The sequence below is a fragment of the Protopterus annectens genome, chromosome 4.part0 (assembly GCF_019279795.1).
Source record: "Protopterus annectens isolate FY-2018-M chromosome 4.part0, PAN1.0, whole genome shotgun sequence".
Lineage (NCBI taxonomy): Eukaryota > Metazoa > Chordata > Ceratodontiformes > Protopteridae > Protopterus > Protopterus annectens.
In genome coordinates this window covers 742,250,290-742,270,136 of record NC_056733.1, presented here as the reverse complement: position 1 = coordinate 742,270,136, position 19,847 = coordinate 742,250,290, and the positions used below count along the sequence as shown (strand labels likewise).

Sequence of the window (19,847 nt, the reverse complement as noted above, 5' to 3'; positions counted from 1 at the left end):
ATATCAGAAAGAGTACACAGAAAGTAGCTATCTTTTGGAGGGAGGTAGAGAGGTAGGATGTGAGTGATTACACAGGGCAGTTATGTGATCTGGATAGTCTAAGGGCAGTGTACATGTCTCTGAGTAAGAAATTGAAAATCATGACTGAGGCCATTGTACCGTTGATGATGTTCATCATATTCATCACTGCTGCAGTAGCCTTAGCCATATGGGTTATATCTTGCCAGCTTTCAAAGCTCCATGGCACCTTCCACACACCCAGACCATTAGTCAGCTTGAGCTGAGCTGACTAAACTAAAAAGACAGGTTTGGGTGCCAAGCCATTCAGAGTCCTGCCATTGAATATAGTACTCCTGTGTGGGCTTTTGAGGATTGACAGTAGCCTTGTGCTGTTCCTTTGCTGGGCAGATAAGTTCCCTCTGGGAAATAATCTTCCACATTATAAAAATTGTTGTTTTATTGTACTTTCCTATTTAGGATACTTATTTTTAAGTTAGGAGTGTATGTTTTAGTGGACTATCATGAGACTTAACTGTACTTTTACATGGGAACACACTTTTTTCCTGTCTGTGTAAAAGTTGTTTAAAGTAATTGAAAACAAATTTCTATGCACAAAATGTGTTTATTTTAATTCTTAGAGCTGGAAAAGTGTTTTGAAATGCTGTCAACTGTATTTTTGTTTGAAAAAAGTGACATTTAAGGGCATTACATTTTTACCAGCTTTGCTTTTTTTTCACTGGGAAAGAGGCACCATTTTCATCATGACCATGGAACAAACTACCAGTCCTATAGGCAGTCCTCCTTCTAAACATAAATGAAAAAGTTAAGCAAACAGCTTTTGCCCACTAACTCAAGCTGTTTGCTTCAGCCTCTGATTGATGACTCTGCCATGGCCATTAGTTTTACCTCAGACCGCAGATCTTTTACCCTATAGCCTTCTGGTGTAGCACCTACAGCCACTGTGGACCAGGGATTAGCCTTGTCCTCTGTGGCTGTTGTGATGCCCTCATTTGGCAAAGGAGAGCCACTCTTGTCCATCCTGGGAGAGGGAACAAGAAAGGCTCAACTGTTTAGTCAGAATGTTGTGCCCATCCCTGGGGAATGTACTACTGCCATTAGTAACACGACTCCATTTTTTTTTTGTCCAAAAAAAAAAAAAAAAAAACAGAAATCTCAACATGTATCTACTTCTCTTCAAATTTCAGTATACAGAAGTATTTTACTGTGTTTGGCTCAGGGTATAATGCAAGCTATTGATCCTTCTTATAAAGTGGCTTCTGGCAAAAGAAAGAAAGAGGGATACCTCTTTTCCTGACAAGATTTAAGATTCTGAAACTGGACAGAAAGATGAAGGGGCAGATACAGGGTTTTCTCCTCAGTTTTCTGATTCAGTCTCAGAGGACAGGTCAGTTTCTGGTTCTCCCGGTGGAGGTTTCTCTTTCTGTGAGACTGTTTCTAGAATGGGTCAGTGTTTTCAGTGTGAGAACACTGAAGTTTCTCAGCCCTTCAGAAAATACTATGAGTTGTTGTTAAAGGAATTTCCAGAACCTTCACCCATTCCCCAGATCTGTGAGCTCTGGAGTGTGTGTGTGTGTGTGTGTGTGTGTGTGTGTGTGTGTGTGTGTGTGTGTGTGTGTGTGTGTGTGTGTGTGTGTGTGTGTGTGTGTGTGTGTGTGTGTGTGTTTTACTGCCTGCAGTTTTCCTGATAGCCAACCTGCTGCCCTAAAAGACAGAATGTATAAAATTCCTGAGTCTTTAAAATTTTTATATACTTTTCCCAAACTTAACCCAGTAGGTATGGTTTTAGTTAATCATACTGCTGTTAAACATTTGGTTAATTCCAATCCTACTCTTTCTGACAAGGATGGGAAGGTTATTGATAAGTGTGGTGAAGTAAATGCTTCTGCAACTTTGATTTTCAGAATTTTGAATTGTCAGGCTCATATGATAAAGTTTATTCTGCTGAACTGTGAAAGTATAAGGAATGTTTTATCTGCAGTTGTTTCTTGTCAAGAAAAATCTGCTTAAACTAATTTAGTTTCTTCCATTATACAAGTCAGTGTGTGTGTGTGTGTGTGTGTGTGTGTGTGTGTGTGTGTGTGTGTGTGTGTGTGTGTGTGTGTGTGTGTGTGTGTGACTCAAGTGGTATTGTTTTGAGGAGGTCTGCCTTACTTGTGCTCTCAGAACCTCCCAGATGATATAAAAATGAGATTTTAAATCATCCTTTGGAGAGAGATTTAGTTTTTGGTTTCTCTGCTTCAGAGGTTATCAAAAAAGTGATGTTCTTCATCTCACATTGCTGCAGTCCTTACACTTGGGTAGTCTGCTGTCCTCGATCGGCCCGAATATCAAAGTATTAGGCTGACGTTGGTCAAGGGGCTTAAGACTGACATCAGGACGTCAGGGTACAAATGCGCATGACCGACGTCATATCCTCAGTCTTTTTTGCCGCATGGTCCGATGCAGAAGCAGCATTGCAAGTGCCGTTCGGCGTTCTGAAATTTTTCGAATTCGGAGTTTCAGACCGAGTCAAAGTTGGCTAAGTACCCCGTTGGGGAATATTTTAGTTTTTTCTTGCCTCAGTGGTTTACCGGATGTCAGAAAAAGTGAATAACTGTATTTCTTGTGGGAAACAGATACCGCATAGAGATTATCATACTTTGTGTATTCCTTGTTTGGGGCCTGAGCACGACGTTGTTGGGTGTCGCTTTTGTGCTAGGTTCAATAAGCGCACTATTAGCGAAGGTTAGATTGTGCCAGGTTGGTCTTCGGAAGCGGTGCAATTATAATATGCCGTCGGATGCTCCGGCGCCCGCTTCTTAAGAAGCGCAAAGACAAAGCAGCTAAACCCAGGCAAGAAGAGTCGTCCGTGCGGACGCCGGTTCTTTAGAGGCGTCAGTGGAACCGGTGGTTCCGCAGGAGGCTTCTCTGGAGTCCTAGGGGAGACTTTGATATTGCAGGATGTGGCCTCTCAGGAGGCAGGTCAGGCTGAAGGGGCTTCTCAGGTTACTGTACTCCCCTCCCTTCCTAGGGTGGTTAGGCCCTCTCCTTCTGTTTCCAAGGCTTCTCCCAGAGGCAGGCCAGGTTTAGCTTCTGTTGGTGTCACTCCTAGTTCATCAGGATCTGTGCCCAAGAAGCACATGCTTAAAATGGCAGAAGATTTAATTACTTTGATTAGAGGTTCTTTGCCCCCTCCTGATAAGAGGCCTAGGGTGGAACCAGAGTTGGGGAGTTTTGTGCAGGCTTCGGATGTTTCAGAGTCTTCGGCTGAAGACTTGCAGGAGTATTCTCCTTATTCTGATTCTGATGTGGATGATTCTACTCCTTCTGCTTCTCCTCCAGAGGATTTTTCTTTTTCAGAGACTCTTCATTCCATGAGGGAGCATTTTAAGTGGGAAGGTCAGGACTTTTCTGATTCCAGGAAAAGGCTTAGGGAATTTTTGCTTTTACCCCAGCATAGGCCTTTGGCTATACCACCTGTTCTGGATGTTGTGGAAGATGTGTTTGCAGAGGCTTCACTTAATCCTGATTCTTTGCCTCCTGCTCCTGTTAAGCCGAACAGGTATTACAGGGTGCCTGAAGCTCATAAATATCTTTATAAGAGTCCTAGGGTGGACCCAGAGACTGTTAGTCAGGGACCTAAGGGAGTCAAGGCCTCTGTTGTAAAAAATCCGGTTCCTCCAGATAAAGAGGCCAGAGCTTTGGATAGATGGGGAAAGAAAGTCTATACTTCTTCCACCTTAGCTATGAGGGCTTTGAATTGCCAGTTTCACATGTTGAAATATCAAAACTATCTTCTTTCTCAATTGAAGTCTAAGGTAGATGCTCTGGCGGAAGGCATTGAGTGTAAAGAATTACAAGATTTGGTACATGTTTCTGAACAGGTGGGTAAGCATTCTTTACAATGTGGTTTTGATGCTGTACAGGCCTCGTCTAGGGTGGCTGCCACTGGGTCAGTTCTTCGCAGGCACGCCTGGCTGAGGGATCAGAATTTATCTGACCATGTTAAGACAAGGATTTTAGATGCTCCTTTACAATCTGATGTGTTGTTTGGGTCACCTGTGGAGGCAGTCTTAAAGAAAATGGAAGACAAGGCTAAGTCTATGCAGGCTGTTAAAGATTTTTTGCAAGTTCAGCCTCCAAGTTTAGCAGGAATTGGCCTGCTAAGGGGTGGACGACCCTGCTTATGATTCACAGTCTAGGGAAGATCTAGACATGGTAGGGGCAGAGCTCAGGGCTCTTTCAGACCTAGAACAGGGAGTTCACCTGCACAGTCTTTGGGTGAGGGCAGGGGCCAGTCCTTTCGTAAACAGGCCCAATGACCTACCTTTTCAGCTGCCAGAGCCTTCTTGTCTGGCAGCACCTTTGGGAGGAAGGTTGGCACTCTTCAAAGAAAATTGGAGTTTAATTACCCAGGACAGATGGGTATTGGATATTATACACCAAGGTTACAAGTTTTATTTCCATACCTTGCCTCCTTTCAAAGGCATGCCAGACGTTCCTCCTCAGCAAAGAATAGAGGCTCACAAACAAATTTCTCTGCTGCTTCAAATAGGGGCCATACAGCCGGTCCCTCTGCCAGAAGTGGGCCTAGGATTTTATTCTCGCCTGTTCCTAGTACCAAAGAAGGGGAACACGTGGAGACCAATTTTGGATTTATCTATCCTCAACACTTATCTGGACATTCCCAAGTTCAAAATGTTGACGTTACAGCAGCTTTTACCTCTGCTGGGCAAAGATCACTGGATGGTGACTCTGGATCTCAAGGAGGCTTACCTTCATGTTCCTATCAGGCTAAGTTGCAGGAAGTATCTGCGTTTTCGAGCTGGGACTTCTCATTATCAGTTCTCTGCATTGCCCTTTGGCTTATCTACTGCGCCCAGAGTGTTCACGAAGGTTCTGGCTCCAGTGATAGCTTTCTTCAGGCTAAAAGGAATACAGATCTATCCTTATTTGGATGATTGCCTGATTCTGGCTCAAGGAAAGGACGAACTTCTTCATCATTTGCAGTATGTGATAGCAGTGCTAAGATGCCTGGGGTATTCTGTGAACGAAATAAAGTCCAGTCTAGTACCCTCTCAGGACATGTGCTTTCTGGGTGTGAGACTGAATACAGCATCCCAGATGGCCTTTTTGACCCCGGACAAACAGAAGAATCTTTCCCTTTACTTCCATCAATTGTCTCATCAGTCCAGGCTGACTGCAAGGACAGTCCTTCAAGCCTTGGGGTTCATGGCATCTTGTATTCTGGTGCTTCCCAATGCCAAACTGCATATGAGGAAGCTACAATGGTATCTCAAAATGTATGGACACAGCACTGCCAAGATATGGACACTGTCATTCAGATAATACCTTGCATTCAAAAGGAATTTTTGTGGTGGGCTCAGGAATGTCACCTAAACAAGGGACTCTCTGTGACCCGGCCAGAGGCGAGTCAGATTCTAACGACAGATGCCTCAGACAAAGCTTGGGGAGCTCATCTAAATGGAAAGTGGATACAAGACACGTGGCCTGCCAGACTACAACATCTACATATCAACTTGAAGGAGATGTTAGCAGTCCAATTTGCATTAATAGCTTTCAAGGATTTACTTCTTCCAGGGCAGGTGTTGGTTCTAACAGACAACACAACTGTCATGTGGTACATCAACAAGCAAGGGGGAACACATTCTTGTCCTCTATGCAGACAAGCAATGATTTTGTGGGAGACTGCTCTCAGTTTACAGCTGAATCTTCAGGCAAGGTTTCTGCCGGGAGCACAGAACTCCTTAGCAGATGTGTTGAGCAGACGAATTATGGATCCCCACGAGTGGAAATTGGATCCTCATGTGTTTCAGAAATTGACAGTGTCATGGGGAACTCCAGACATAGATCTGTTCGCTTCTCCACTAAACTACCAGCTGCCAAAGTTTTGCACAAAAAGGTTTCATCCCACAGCTTGGAAAGTGGATGCTCTTTCTTTCAATTGGAGCAATCTTCATGTGTATGCCTTTCCACCTCTGCCTCTCCTCCCAAAGGTACTCCTAAAGGTCAGACAGGACAAGCCAAAGATGATTTTAATAGCTCCAGATTGGCCTCGACAGCACTGGTACCCATTACTGAGAAGTCTGGTGCGGGAGCCTCCATGGCCTTTGCCTTGATTCCACACCTGCTGTCTCAGGAGAACAGTCATTTACTCAATGTCAAACTTCACTCTCTTCACCTAACAGCCTGGCATATTCTGTTTTAAACCCTGGAGGGTCTCAGCTTTCACAGCAAGTTTTGAATGTTATTTTGGAGGCCAGAAGGCCTAGTACAAGGAAAGTGTACGCAGATAAATGGAAGAGATTTTTATTTTGGAGTGCAGCAAAGGAATTTGATGTTTCTAAGCCTAATTTAAGTGTGGCTCTTCAATATCTTGCTGAGTTACTGGACAAAGGTTTGTCCTTCTCTTCTATTAAGATTCATGCTGCAGCAATTTCTGCTCACTATGACTGTGACCCACCATTGTTTTCTCATCCTTTGTTTAAGCAATCCCTTAGAGGGCAAAGAATATAAGACCCCACGTAGAGCTCCTACTCCTGCTTGGGATCTCAATTTTGTGTTGGAGAAACTCACTCTACAACCTTTTGAGCCTGCAGCTACTGCCGAGTTGAAATATTTATCATGGAAGACTGCTTTTTTGTTGGCCATTACCTCTGCGAGAAGGGTTTCTGAATTACAGGCCCTTATGGCGGTTGAGCCTTTCTTAATTTTCCATAAGGATAGGGTATCTTTACGTACTAATCCTTCCTTTATGCCTAAAGTGGTTTCTAGTGTGGCTTTAAACCAAACTATTCATTTGCCTACTTTTTATGCAAACCCCCAAAATAAAGGGAAAAGATTTTGCACACCTTGGATATACACAGGCAGTTGCGATATTATTTAAGCAGAACTAAAGGGTTCAGGCAGTCTCAGCAGTTATTTGTTTCATTTGCTTTGGGTTCTCAGGGCAAGCCTGTGTCAAAACAAACTATTTCTAAGTGGATTGGGTTTTGTATTGCTTTCTGTTATTCCCATCATGGTAAGGAGATTCCAGCTGGGATTAGACCTCATTCCACTAGGGCTACTGCCACTTCTACAGCTTTTTTAAGGGGTGGCAACTAAAGATATTTTGGAGGCAGCTACTTGGAGTTCAGTGCATACTTTCTCTAAGCATTATCACCTTCCACTTTACTCTAAATCTAGGGCTGGTTTTGCCACTGCAATTTTACAGGGCATTTTGGCAGCTCCTACTGCTTTATAGTTTTGCCATCCTCCCTTACCTCTGCTTTGGGATTCTACCCAAGTGTAAGGACTGCAGCAATGTGAGATGAAGAACATAGTACAGTTTTGTACCTACCATAAATGTAGATGTTCGAAGATCCACATTGCTGCAGTCCAATTTACCCTCCCTCCTTCCCCTCTGTAGTTAGAGGCGGTTGTGTGGTTTGGGTTGTGAATATTGTAGATGTTGTATATATTGTACATATGATTAGTGCAAGGGTGGTTGGTTGTTTCTTGCTGTCTTTTGGTTTTGACCTTTCTGTTTAGGGTCTTCTGACATCTAGGGCAAAAAAAGACTGAGGATATGACGTCGGTCATGCGCATTTGTACCCTGACGTCCTGATGTCAGTCTTAAGCGCCTTGACCGACGTCAGCCTAATACTTTGATATTCGGGCCGATCGAGGACAGCGGACTACCCAAGTGTAAGGACTGCAGCAATGTGGATCTTCGAACATCTACATTTATGGTAGGTACAAAACTGTACTTTATGAAAGGGGTAAGTTGATACAATGAATCTCTAAGATTTTACAGCCCTCCTTTTCCAAATTTTCTAAGGGATTCTTTAACCCATCCTGTAATTTTGGCAAAATTCAGAATAAACAGTCTCAACAAAATACTGGAAAACAGACGTTTAAGAAGCAATGTCAGCGAGGTTCCAAAAAGAATTCAGGAACCACTCCCCCAAAAAAAAAACCCGGGGACAGTCCAACAAGTCAAAATGAATATTTAAGTGACCTTTTTCCCTCCTCTCACCATGGCAGTACATTTTTCCTTAAAGTCTGAATTTCCAGTTTTCTCTTTGGCAACAGATATTTTCAGACAGATGGGTTCTGAAGATCATTCATCAAGATTCCAAATGGCAGTGGGTGGAAATGCTTCCTTTTCTGCAGGCAAGTTCACCCTGTCCTTAAACACCTGCTGTCCCAGGAAGAGTGGTGGCTCCAGGTTCCTTTCTATTCCGAGGCACAATAGGGACACTTCTGACATATGACAAAAAATGAAATACAACTGTCTAGAATCCTCTCTTCTCAAAGTCGAAGTTCAAAAAACACATCCTCCACACGCACTGTAAATATAGCAAGCTGTTTGCAGCCATGATAACATAAAAATCACTACCAACGCCTGCTGGTACTGCAATAGAACTCTCTGACAGCTTGTCAGCACGGCAGCTGTCCCCTTATCCCAGCAACAAACCAAAAGGATGAGTAATAAAAAAATTAAAAAAAAAAATTATCCCACCTTTATTACAACTCTAAAATAAACTACAGAGTACATGGTTCAAACAATTCTTAATGCTACATACTGTAATGTAAATTAGTAAGAGAAATACCTTGTGTTACATTCTCTGTACTAGCCAAGTGGGCCGTCTAACTGTAGACCGTATCATATTCTGTAAAATAGAGCAATCTGCACAGTAAGCAGAGGGGGCCATTTTAGGTACAATGTCTCTTTGCCTTTAGTGTGAATTTCAATGTTTGATACATTTTACCTTGCTAGTTTATGCAGAGTTCCTCTGTGACCTCCCCTCTGAATAATATAATGATTTAATTTATCTGGATTTTGAAGCGTCATGTGCACAAATTGAAGACAGCAATAAGCTTGTCTAGATTCTGAAGCATGCCATGTGCACAAATTGAATATACCAATGAGCTTGTCAGGTTGGTTTGAACAAAACCATGGATGCGCTCTTGTGAATAGAGGGCACTAATGTGCACTTGCTCTGTAAAGAGTTAACACCAGCTTTGTCTGCATTGTTCAGAAAGACCAAAATTCTTGTTTTACCATCTTTCTTGACTGTATAAGAAATAACTCTCTTGTTTGCACCGGGCAAACTCATGTTATGTTTTACATCAAGAAATATGTTTTACATCAGGAAATATCAGAAATGCATTTTCACAGCATTTTACAAATATGCTAAGATTTCTTACAAATTAGTCTTTACAATTATATGCAAAGATGATTTATCACAGTTATACTAAGACAATTCTTTAATTACTATTAACTTTTGCAAATCTGTTCTACAACTTTGTCCATGTCCAAGTCCTGTGTCCTCCTGTTATTTATGGAAAGAAAGGCTAAGGTGCCATTCTGTTGCGAAGATATGTTTTAATCATTCTTAACTTGAAGACTCACATCCAACAGATGTGACAGGAAGGGTAAGAGCAATGATAACTAGTTTATGTAGCACAAAGAAAGAGTCTTTGTATGGAGTGAAGTCATTTAAGAGGGGTGCATATTGTTAATGTCCTCATTAGGATTTCTTTCCAGAAGTTCCTTTGCAGCATACCTGTCAAGTATACAGATTTTCACAGACTGTCCAGATTTTTGCCTCATATTTTATTTGTTCATCACAATATTTGTGGTTATCTGACTAATCACTGATGATTGAAGTTGTTAAATAATTAGATACTTTTGAGTTTCAGACTTTATATCCTTCAGAAAATGCATGCCAACACAAAACCAGTTATTTTAATAACTTTCAAGTTTGTAAGAGCAATATTTAAATTTTGCCCTTATTTTTGGACATTTGTCCACTGTTATTTTTGGTTTTGCCCAGATTTTTACACTAAAAGGTTGAAAGGTTTACTGCATCATGTAGTTCTGCTGACAGATCTCATATATTTAGTCATAGTGGAGTGCCATTGCAAGGATTGTCATCTTGTAAGGAAGTATCCCTTCCTGGAGTTAGTGCTTCAGTTGCTTTTATCCAGTTCTGGAAACCATGTATGACAAATACATTGATACTTCTTGCCTGAGGAAAATGCTGGCATGGAAAGCAATAGACTGCACCCTGAGACTGAGAGTATGCAATCCATTTTGGATTAAATGACCTCCATTTTGTCCAAATTTGGTTGCAGAGAATGAAACAAACTTTGGCTGTGTATGGATGCATTCTGTACTCTGTCTAATATCAGAAGGAACAACAGGAGGGCTTTTCAGCTGTATTTCATTTGTACCTATGTCAGTAATTTTTCTACTTGTCCCAACATCTTCTACATCTGATACTTCACTTTCAGACTCCACAATCGTAATACTATCATCATCACTATGTTCCCACTCTGGTGTGGCAGCTATATCCAGTGTAGTGCTGGTGTCAGAGATACCAGTTTGCAACAGTTGAATATGAGGAGCAGTGCCTCCTTCAGCCCCCACCTCCACTTCATCAGTGCTTCATTTTTTTTTTGGAAGAATCCATGGATATCTATACCTGCAGCATAAGTCATGGCTTCCATTCAGTAAAATCCATTGCCACCTGTAAAAACCTTGTCTTAAGTGTTACCTTGGGAGACATGCAATCTTGACTGTCATCCACTGTTGCCTCACTAGCACTGCTTTCTAAAGAGACATACATTTATGTGAAATGTGTATGTTATTCAACAGCAGAGGCTAAGCTGTGTGCAGCAGTCTATTCTTTGGCATGTGTGTGAGTGCACACACACACACACACACACACACACACACACACACACACACACACACACACACACTCCTGCACTTACCATTGCCAGTTTACATGAACAGTATAAACCAGTGCCAATCTAACCTATACTGAAAATGCTATATTAACAAAATCAGATATATTACACAGTCTGGCATCCCATTAACTCCAGTGTTTAATTTATAATCAGTGACTGTACTACTACAGTGGAAGAGCCCATAACAAATTACCTAGGGTTATTAGTGTAATCAGTTTAAGTAAGATTCTGTTAGTATATATTTATTTTATTTAATGTGTTTACCGGGGTAGTACATTGGTCACAACAGAGCATTTGCATTTATATGAAAATATAAGGTAGTGGTACACTATTTGAACAACTTAACAGCAAACATTTATCCCACTAATGTAAATGTGTAAACCATTCATTACATAATATTAAAGGCATAAATGTAGCCAGACACCTGAAAATATGAAATTGTGCAGTCTATTTGAGAATTCATCCCAGCTGCATTTGCCATGTATCTGTCATTCCAGGCCTTCATCTCAAAAGCAAAACTTCCCTTAACTCATTCATATATTTACAGAGTTCCAGCCTGATAAAATAACAAATTATTTCCTGTAAAATGTGAAATGTATAGCAAAAGTAATTCACCCAAAGGCCTTGCAAACCTGCTCTTGTTACCTAGGAGTAGACTAGCATTATGGATACACATGTTTGAAACATACATTTTCCAGTTTAGATTTTAGCTACAGAAAACTCAATGCAGCATCAAAGTATTCTTAACTTGCACACGGTCTCTTGGACAGTCTACTGCTTGCTGTACCAACTTCCTTATAATAATATCACACCATTATTAGTAATTAAGCATCACCCTTCTCAGAATGACCATTAACTTTTAAAAAGCACAAACCAAACTTTAGACCAGTATTCTGTTCCTTGCCAAGTCAGGTTATTACAAATAAACAATGAAAACACATAGGAACTGCAAGCTGCTTGTTCCAGGCTGTATTCCTGTTGTGGTATTTATACATTTTACATCTGCTAATGGTGCATTTTTTCCAGTCACATGCAATCCACACTTAAAAATGAAAGACCATTTCGCTATGCCGTAGCCTAATACCATCTTTTAGAAATCCTGATAACCTTTGTCATGCTCAAGCATTATGGCTTGGATGACTTGTTAGTGTATTACAGTACAACAAATCAAGGGGGTAGTTACCAGTACAAAAGAAGTGGGAAGTATAGCTGTCATGGATAAATCTCAACAGAATGAGGGACGAATCCAGAAATAATTAGGGACACACAAAAATATTAGGATTAACATCAGATATTGACAATGTAAGAGCATATGAATTGCTGTATATTTTTGTGAATGACTTACAATTGCATGGTTCATCAGATGAGGAGTTGAAGCACAACTCCAAGTAGTTAAAACTTTCTCAGATGTTGTAAGAATGACATTTGGTCTTAATAAATGTGCAAAGACAATGATTAAAGCTGGAAAGTTGCAGTATGAAGAAAATATCAATCTGAGACAGGAATGTGATATAACTTGAGATGGAAGGAGTGTATAAATATTTGGAAATTAATGAAGGACTGGCAATAAAACATGAAGAAATTTAAATAAAACTCGGTAAGGAATACTTCAGAAGACAAAAACTAGTACTGAAAACAGCATTGACGTCTAGAAATAAAGTCCAAGCTATAAACCAGTTTGCTTTTCCTGTTCTAATTTACAGTTTTGGACTGGCCCCGAAAGTTATTGGATCAGATGGACAGAAAAACAATAAAGATGATTCACATTTATCAAATGATAAATAAAAATCAGTGTATACCAAGATTATTATATTCCATGCTATGAAAGAGGTGTGGGCCTCCAAAAATTGATTACATGTATAGATCTGCATTTGTGGGACTGCATACATATCTGCTGACCTCATCAGATCCATAGTGAATGTTTTAAAACATGAGGATAGAAAGTCTAAGATGATCTCTCTGATTAGTTTAGCAGAAGCATTCAGGTGCCTAGCAGGAACAGAAATCAAACCAGAAGTAGAAAAAATCAGACAGCAACTAGATGTGCCAGAAAAAAAAAAAAGTATGTAAGGAGAATGAAGGAAATGCAGAAAAGCCATAAATATAGTGGCAAATGTAGACATCGGGATTAACCTCATGTTAATCAGGATTCGATACCGGAATGATTAACAAGAGGTGAGTTGAAACCAAAGGATGAAAGCTTAGTAATGGAAGCCAGGGATAGTAGACTTAATACATGTTAGTTTACAAAGTCCATTGAACATGTGGGAGAAACAGACAAATATAATTTCTGTAAAAAAGAATTGAAAACAATCACATACTTATTGCTGGGTATGATATGCTTATGGCAGAGAGCTTGTACACTGAAAGTCAAAGTAATATTGCAAAACTGTTGCATTGGAGATTGTACAAATGCTACATTGTAGAAGTAGATGAGATCCATTGGACACATGGACCAAAAAATGTTACAGAGAATGGTGAAGTGCGTGTCATATGGGATCCAACAGTTCAAAAATAGATGTGAGAAAAACGGATATAGCAGTCCATGAAAAAAAGACAAAAGTATCACTGATCAAATGAAATAACTGCACCTAGCAATACGTGTCTCAAGTATGGAAAGACACAAAGTCATAAAATATTTCCAGGCAGAACTGAGAGCAATGTGGAAGAAAGATGCAAGGACAGTTCCAATAGTAGTAGAAGCAATGGGTTTAATAAAAAGAAATCTACTGTCAAATTTAGATATGCTACCAATACATGTAATTCTGTATGAATTGCAGGAAAAGTAAATTCTGGGCACATTGTGTGTGCTATGAAGAGCACTTCTGGCTAACATCAAAGATTGAAACGGTACTAATTTCATGACCTTTAATTAAAAAAAATATATACTTTTGACATTATTAACTTTGAAATATTTTTGATCAGTCTGTTTTACCTCTGTAATCTTCATGCAATCTATGTGTGTATATTAATCTTAGTTTACCTCTGTAATCTTCATGCAATCTATGTGTGTATATTAACCTTTGTGTAATCTGTATGAGGAGCTTTTCTCCCCAGGACTCCATTGAAAACGGGTTCTTCAGGCCCAATGGACTATCCTTGTTAAACAACTGCAAATAAAATAAAATAAAAATAAATTATACCCTGACTTAGGAATAGTGCAGGTAAAATCATTTTAGCTAGCAGATCTAGGCGACTCTGTCTCTCTGATAGGCACCCTGTGGGGAGGAATAAAAACAGCTTGTTGAAGTTTCCAGTAGTTTATTCAGTTAAGGGGATAGACTCATCTGTCTTTATTCCTCCCACATGGAAGGTATCAGAGAGAGAGAGTTTAAATAATTGTTTCCACTTTTCAGCCTTACCAACTAGCTCTAGGGACCAGGGGTGGGGCATGCATTGTGCATAATGTAGGGGCAGACATTGATGTTACCTGTTTGCTTTTTTGTGTGTATTCCAGGGAATGGGGCACTCAGGAGGACATGTAGTTTCATTGCCAGGGAATGATACAACCAGTTCCTCCTTCCCTTTCCTTCCTATATTCAAGGCTGATTTTAGTGCAAAAGAAAGAAAATGCGTGAAAAACAATTTGGGATCTTTTTTCCTCAACCTGTTTGTGATGAATTCTGTCACTTTAAAGCTGTCAGTTCTTCTTCCTCATTCAACTTTCCTGTTAACTCTAGATTTAAAAGATGCTTATTATCACATCCCTATTCATCCAGACTTCAAGCGTTTCTTAAGGATTTGTGTGTCTGGATCACAGTATCAGCTCTCTGCCTTACCGTATGGACTACTGACTGCACCGAGAGTGTTCACAAAGTTATAGCTCATTGCAGGCTACACAGTCTCTGAATTTTTCCATGTTTAGACAGCTTGCTTATCTTTGCAGAGTCATTTTAAAAGTGTCAAGGAATCTGTCACTTGAGTGAGAGATTTCTTACACAAGCTGGGATTCCAAGAGAACATTCTAAAGTCTTTTTTCGCTCTTTCCCACAGGATTATTTTCCTGGGATGTCAGCTAGATATTTAATTTCAAAGGGCTGTTCTTCCACATAAAAAGATAGACGTATATCTAAATCTCTTTTTAAGGTTTTCTACTCAGACTTCAGTCACTGTGAGGGAATACCTCAGGATTTTGGGTCTCATGACATTGATTATTCAGGTCTATATCAAAATTCTGAACACAGAAAACACCGAATGTCAAAACGTCGAACCCAAACCATCGAATGTTGAAAATAGCAAAGCCCCGGAACATCGAAATTTTACCTAGGGCAAGATTTTGGTGGGCTGTTCCGTGGCTTCGCTATTTCCTCCACTGTGGTGCGAGAGTTACGGACCTTAGTGTTAGGGTGCGGGTTAAGGTAAGTGGATAGCTAGTAATGTATGTATGGTGTAGTGTAGGGTTGTGTTTTGTTAACTGTGTGTGTGTGTGTGTGTGTGTGTGTGTGTGTGTGTGTGTGTGTGTGTGTGTGTGTGTGTGTGTCTGTGTATTTATTGCTTTGTTTGTGTATAGTTTCGTAGGGTATGTGTGCGATAGTTACGGACTTTAGGGTTAGGGTGCGGGTTAAGGTAAGTGGATAGTTAGTAATGTATGTGTGGTTTAGTGTGGGGTTGGGTTTTGTTAACTGTATCTGTGTGGTTTATTTATTTTGGTGTGCTTGTGTTTTGTGTATGTTTCTCAAAACAGCAATTTTTTTCCTGGGAAAAAAAATTCGCTATTCTGTGCGTTCGATGTTTTCAATATTTGAAATTTCAAGTTCGAACATATGGTGTTCGACATCTTGGAATTTTGAATATATGATATAGACCCGATTATTCTTATGATACCCCTGGCAAGACTCTTCCTGAGAGAGAGAGAGAGAGAGAGAGACGGTGGTATCTGAAATGCCTTGGGACCCAGCACCAACATTTTTTATCTTTTCAAATCCCAGTGCTGTTTCTTGTCAGAAGAGAAATCACTTGGTGGGGACAATTAATTATCCTAAATCCAGGTCTCCTATTCTCCTTCCCTGCTGCAGAGCAGTCATTCACCATGGATACCTCAGACTTTGTTTGCAGAACAGTTTCACGAGGGATAAAAGTGGAAGGTGTGTAGGACATCAAGGGCAGATGCAAGCACATAAATATAAAAGCGGTGCTTGACCTGATCAATGTACTCAACTCATCAGATTATCTTTGGTGCCCTGGACCTCTTCAGGTTGTTACAAACAGGTATGTGGGACACAAGCAAGGGGGAACCAGGTCATAACTCAATTTCAGACTAGCCATGTTAGCATGAGCTACAGCTTCCCTGCACAGTCTCACTCTGCATGCATCCTTCTTTCTGTCATCACAAAACTGTGTCATAAACAAGCTGAGCAGGACAAGGGTAGACCCTCACAAATGGAAACTAGATCAGGGGTCTTCCAAGAGTTGATCCATCTGTGGGAATTCCTAAAGTAGACCTATTTGCCTCCTCTCTGAACAAGCAGCTTACAAGATGCTGGTAAAGGACTCTATTCATTCTTTAATTGGACAGAAATGTTCCTGTATGCTTTTCCACCCTTTCCACTAATATCCAATATAGTTCTAAAGATTCAGAAGGAATCCCACAAGATCATTGTGATAACTCCATTCTGACCCAGGCAATAGAGGTTCTAACTTCTTTTAGAAATGGCCATGGGCAATTACCACAAGCTTCCTTACAGAGTAGATCTATTCACACAAGATCAAGGGTGTTTGATACAACTGGACCCAAATCTATGTCATCTGACTGCCTGGATGTAGAGTCTTAATTCCCTTCAGGTGTCTGTTTACTGAGGATATGCAGCAGGTACTAATGGAGGCAAGAAAGCCTGCTATTAGAAAATTATATATTAGCAAATGGAAAAGTTTTTTTAGTAAGTGCAAACAACATAACCAGCACTGTTCAGGGCCAGTCATTTTGTGGTTTTACAATATTTGGTGAGTTACTATCCTGTGGCCTTTCTTACTTTTCCATCGGGGTTCATTTATCTGCCATTTCAGCATGTCTACCTATGAATGCCCCTCTCTCAATGCATTCCCATGCCAAAATGTTTTTGAAGGGGGTTTTGCTTAAGACGCTTCCAAGAAAACTGGTGGCCCCTCCTTGACATCTTAATTTTGTGTTAGAGAAGCTACCACTTGGTCCATTTGAACCAGCTAATTTGACTGACTTGAGGTTCTTAACATGGAAAACTATTTTACTGATTGCTCTGACCTCTGCAAGAAGAGTATCTGAGATGCAAGCTCTTATAGTGAGTCAACCCTATATCATTTTCCACAGAGACAGGGTTTCTTTGAGAACTAATCCTTCTTTTATGCCTAAAGTGGTATCCAATTTTACTTTAAGCCAAACTGTCTATTTCCTTGTTTTGTTTCCTGAACCTAAAGATGGAGAGAAAGGATACTTCATACATTAGATGCCCTCAGACAACTTGGGTACTAACTTGACAGAAGTAAATCTTTCACATCTTTGGATCAGTTGTTCACTTCTTCTGAAGGTAATAAGGGACAACTTGTGTCAAAACAATCTATTTCCAAATAGTTGTCTCAAGCTTTTGGTATACTCACCATAATAAAACTATTCCAAACAGGATCAAGGCCCACTCTACCAGGGTCATGGCTTCAACTAGAGGTTTGTGGAAAGAGTTGGGTTCAAGAAGTATTCTAGAAGCAGCAATTTGCTCCTCTATACATATGTTTACAAGGCATTACGCTCTTGATTCCTTCTGTAGGTCTGGATTATGCTTTGCTAGGACCATTCTCCAAGGGCTCCTGGACCCTTCCCCTTCCACCTCCCAAATATAGTTAGCTAAGGTAATCTAGCCATATAGCTAAGGTCACTGCAGTACCAACATGTTGAACATAGTACAGTTGCATAAGTAAACTTACCATGACAGTAGATGTATGATTGATCACTGCTGCAGTAGCCACTCCCTCCTTCCCTCAGTCCCCCTTGGTGTGTTGTTTATGCCAAGGTGTGAACATTTATTTTTTGTTCCTAGCATTGTCCTTTCAGGGCTCAGCATCCCTTTCCCTGTTGGCATGAAAGCTCTGATGGGCTTGGTGTCCAAACCTGTCTTTTTAGTCAACTCAGCTTGAGCTGACTAATGGTTTGGGCATGTGAAAGGTGCCTTGAAGCGTTGGAAATTTTCTGGCTGTTATATCAGCAATGATCATTTAAACGTCTCCTGTAATGGTAAGTTTACTTACACAGCTGCACTTTCTCCACAATCTTGCATCAAAATGTACACAAAAAGTGGCTGTCTTGATTTGAGGAATGTGGTATGTATATATGAAAGCAAAAGTCAGTCATATGATTCATCCAAAACAATAATCGATTTGGCTGTTTTGCAGGATCATTTGTAAGTGTCCAAGAACAACAGATTGAAATAAACTACTGTGCTCATTGTTTCTTTCATTTTCCCTGCAGTCAAACATTAGAAGTTTCAAAAAAGGGATGCCTTTTTTGGGATAGAGGATGAAGAGGCATGGTGTACATGAAAGCATGAGATCAATACATGTTCACTGTTGAGTAAAAATGATGTGGCTTGTTGGGTGGCAGTGTATGTTAAAATATGTTACTGCAGCTATCATGCTTTTCACTTTTTTGTCAATGAGATGTCAGAAGTATACAGAATAGTGTGCATCATTCCTTGGAGGCAGGTGATGTATGAAAGCAAAAGGCATTTACTTGATCACTTCTGAATGGTAAATAAAATGCTTTGTTGAGGGAGGCCATATCTGCCAAAGAGCAATGTGGCCATCATACCTGTGTAATGACCTCATAGTTAGAGCTGGTGTACCCTTTCAGAAGAGGTGCATTTTTATAATGTGTGTGCTTTGTACACAAATATCTTAGAAGATGCTGAATTTTGTACTACAAACTGACTTAAGAGAACTGACATGTGGTCACATATAAACTGCTAATGTACCAGGCATTTGAAAGACTTTTGTTCTCTTAGTTTGGAATTGTGCCATATTCCAACCTCGGGCCAGTAGGGTCATTGCCGGCAAGCTCAGGTGTAACTTGTGTCCTGAACTTATGTGCACTAAGTTCTCATTAGACCAGAAGCAAAAAAAAAAACTTCACCAGTCATGTAACATTCTTTTATTGCATATAAAGTGAAGACTACGTGCATAGTTACAAAGGCGGTCTGTAATGTATGGAGATCGACTGAAGTCCTTGGGGACAGAATGGCTTTCTTCAGTGTGTTTTGTACCCAATTATCCTATTATAATTCCTTGACTTTTTTCTGTGAACTACTATTGAGGCATTGACATATGGCCTTTTATATACAGCTAGTAAATCCAAAATTTCAGCAGGCTTTTAGTAACAGTCTAGCATGCTTTGTTTTCACATGGGGTGTTTGATGTCTGACTATTCTCTAGAGTACGTGTACTAAGTTTTCATTATGTCGGAAGTAAAAATCCTTTACATCACACCAGAAAAGATATTTTCACTTATAAAAATATTGTGATTACAATGTTGTGTTTGCATTTGCTAAGGTGATTGCCACAAATTCAGCACTGAGCTGATAGAATAAGAGTTATGTTACAGTTTGTAGCTGATCACCAAAGGCATTCAGATAACTGGCTATCAGAATGAAGTAAAAGTGGAAAAGCATATACTGCATGCCAATTGCTAGTTAGCTGCAGCATAATGTGTGATTTTTTTATAGCCAGGTTAGACAGATATGGAAAACCAGAATCAGAATTCCTTGTATATTACTGCAGGAAGTATTGCATGTTTTCTGATTTAATATTTACCTACAGCAGAAACATTTACTGTAACTTGTACAGTAATTTAACTGCATTTTTACATTTCCTGGCAGATGCTTATTCAACCATTGACCAGCGAGAAAGAGAGCGCAGGTATAAGGCTGGGGATGCCTCTGAGAGAGAGCCTTTAAAGGTATGTGAGATATAAACTATTTTGCATTGCCATGGGAACCTACAGGTAAATGTGAGGTAGGGTAATTACATGTTCACAAATGTGTAGTATTTTAGAGGAGTGTTGTTAATGCATTTACTCTGTTGCTGGTTGTTGAAGTCTGTGACAGTGCCAGTAAACATATTATAGCATA

The 19,847-nt window shown here is 40.2% G+C and overlaps 1 protein-coding gene across 1 annotated transcript in view; it reads left to right on the top strand.

The window, feature by feature from the left end:
- Nucleotides 1–19,847, top strand: part of ARVCF (ARVCF delta catenin family member) — a 2,347,833-nt gene that overhangs the window by 2,164,041 nt on the left and 163,945 nt on the right. The window contains exon 16 of the mRNA XM_044068704.1: nt 19,596–19,675. Within this exon, the coding sequence (XP_043924639.1) occupies nt 19,596–19,675 (80 nt within the window). The remainder of the gene's footprint in view (nt 1–19,595; nt 19,676–19,847) is intronic.